The 2,721-nt window shown below is 43.9% G+C and overlaps 1 protein-coding gene across 1 annotated transcript in view; it reads right to left on the bottom strand.

Annotated features, from left to right (window-relative positions):
• Nucleotides 1–1,677, bottom strand: part of LOC105618945 (methylcytosine dioxygenase TET2) — a 46,340-nt gene extending 44,663 nt beyond the window's left edge. The window contains exon 1 of the mRNA XM_012200475.1: nucleotides 574–1,677. Coding sequence (XP_012055865.1) covers nucleotides 574–1,677 — 1,104 coding nt within the window. The remainder of the gene's footprint in view (nucleotides 1–573) is intronic.
• Nucleotides 1,678–2,721: the final 1,044 nt, after the last annotated feature.

The raw sequence follows: 2,721 nt of genomic DNA, 5'->3' as shown, positions 1-2,721 counted from the left end.
TATATATATATATATATATATATATATATATATATATATATATATATATCGTTTTCTAACGGCGTTTTGTCTGTGCGTTTATATCTTCTTACGATTATATACGTGTCTATCATAGCAGATTTCGCAGAACCAATCATCGAAGAAACCGGGTTGCGTGTCTACTCTGCGTTTTTCAATACTTGTGTAATTTTTTCAGAATTGAATACTCTTACATTTAACCTTCAGTCAGCAACATGGGATGTTTAAAGACAATGATATTTTGATTATGAATTCTAGATAAATTAAAATTTATATAAAAAATAAATAAAATACAATTCAACTTCAATAAAAATTTGTTAAAAATTTTAAGTATTTTTTCAAATTTTTCTATAATCCGGAACAATAAAAAATTGCTCAATTTTTCGAAGATCCCTTATTAACAGAACAATTAATTCCGTGTAATGAAAGATTAACGCAAATCGTTGTCAACCAAAATACGCATTTTACTCTTACTTAAATAATGTGTGTGAAAAAGATTTAAATAAATGTCACGATATCAATAAGATGATTCGTTTGAATTAATAGTTCACTTACCTTTTTCTCCGTGAGCTTCTCACATCTCCTCATCTTACAGATCTGATGGCTTTTGTCGTTTCTGCATGGCGCACAATCCCCGCAATTGTCCTTGCGCTGGCAGCCTATGCACTCGCCGCATCTCTTCCGTTTTTTCTTCGCCGGCTTGTCGCCAAGGCCACCATCACCGTCGCCGTCGGTTATACCTCCACCGAGATGGTGCACGCCTCGATTCGCGGTGGATGAGACGGCGGCTACCTGACCAGAACTTTCTACATTGCCGGTACCAGCACCACCACCACCGCCGCCCCCACCCCCGCCACCATCTTCCGATTCCATGGAACCAGCACGGATTTTTCTGCGCTCTTTTTTACGTCCATCGATGCCAATCGGCCGTGAAGTCGGCGAGTCTAACACGGTTGATATCGGATTTTGGAAATTCGCGTGATGCAATTGCGCGTATTCGGGCTTCACTACCGTCAGCACTGTATGATGCGGATGACCCGGTGGAGGTGGCGGAAACGCTTGGACTTGGCTGGAGCCCAAGAGCTGTATGTGACGTTCGTCGAGCATCTGCTGCTGTATAGTCGAGACGTCCCGAGCTGCTACTGGCGCCGGTACCAGAGGATAACCGACTGATCCACGATGCGGATGCGGCGTCGGAAGCGGTGCTCCAAGTGTGTGGAAACTCGGCAGGCCCACGGCTGATGTAACCGGCGGCGAGTGTGAAATAGACGCTGGTGACAACGGCGTCAACGCCGTCAATTGAGGTTCAGATTCGCTCGGGGCGGTGAACTGACTTGCGAAGCTAGGCAGTCCCTCCGGGCCGCCACCTTTGGACTCCCAGGGTCTATACTGGCTCGCCGGAACCACGTCGATTAGTCGGCCAGTCAGGCCTTCGTAGTAGTCCCAACCTATCAGATTTGACCCAACATCTTGAGTATGGAGCGGTGGCAGCGTCGAGGTGTCCATCGTGTTATCGCCGGCGAAGCTGCTGAAGGGCGGCAAATGCCGCGCCGTCAGGTCGCCGGTGCCGACCGTGCCCGGTGAGGTCGCAACCGCCGCCGGAGGGCTCGTCGGGACCCTCTCGGTGGCGACGACCTCCTTCGTCACTTCGGCGCTCATCTTCCTCGCCACGTCATCGCGACTTTAACGCTTCCACCCGGTTGGCGAGTTTCGCGTGCCCACTTGGTGGTGATTCTCTTCCTTCAACCTCCCGAGAATCCCTCTCGCTGGATGTTTGTCCTTTTTCAATATACGAAGGCTCGAGATTATCTAGTTTTTTTCGAGCGGATAATCAATGAAATTCTTGTATGCGACATTGGCGCCTTTTTCAATCGACTCTGATCGCATTTTGATTCCCATTAATTTGTTGAATCGGATCCTAGAGGTCCGATTTTCTTCGATAACGATGAAGAATCGTTTATAATCGGCATTTGCGCAAATCCTTATCTCAAAGTAGATTCCGGAATAGTTACACTTGTCTGGAAATGGCTCGTGTGTTTCGGTCGTATGTAATTTTCCAGTACGTAATGATCTATTCTTCAATATTACGCTTTTGTTCTCTCGTTCTTCTTTTTTCTTTCTCTTCGTTTTCTCTGTCTATCTATATTTTTAATTCTGTGTCGTTTTGTACTCAACAGGTTTAGGCTACGAACTGAAGTAGATCGGTTACTCTGGGAGTGTTTAATCGAATCCTTTGATTAAAGTTGATTCCTCCCTTTGTCTTCTTCTTCCTTTCGCTTGGCGAAAATCTGTCACGTGACACGTCCAGTTTAAAAAATGCACTTATATTTTACGGCTATTTCTATAAACCTCTACAAAACTGTATGCCGGCTCGCTTAATTAATCTGGCTCTGACGAAGGAATCGGTGTGTGTGTCTCACTATTATTTCACTTGACGAGAGATTATTGTTATTCGATGAATGATTAATAGAAAAAAAATGGTAGATTCTTTGGTTTACGGTCCTACTCTCGCAATGTATTACTCTGTCGCTCTTTCTTTCTTCTTTCTTCTGGTTTAATTTACTGGTGTATGTTTGCACTTGATTGTATTTGTTCTTATATGAAATTTATAGAATGTGTGTGCCTAAAAGATTATTTCTTTTTTATTCCAGATAAAATAAATCTTATTATATTCTATTCTATTCTCTCGCTCTCTCTCTCTCT

The sequence above is a fragment of the Atta cephalotes genome (genome assembly GCF_000143395.1).
Source record: "Atta cephalotes unplaced genomic scaffold scaffold00019, whole genome shotgun sequence".
NCBI classification, from domain to species: domain Eukaryota; kingdom Metazoa; phylum Arthropoda; class Insecta; order Hymenoptera; family Formicidae; genus Atta; species Atta cephalotes.
Note: the sequence above shows the minus strand (reverse complement) of the source record. Positions and strands in the feature narration are given on the sequence as shown.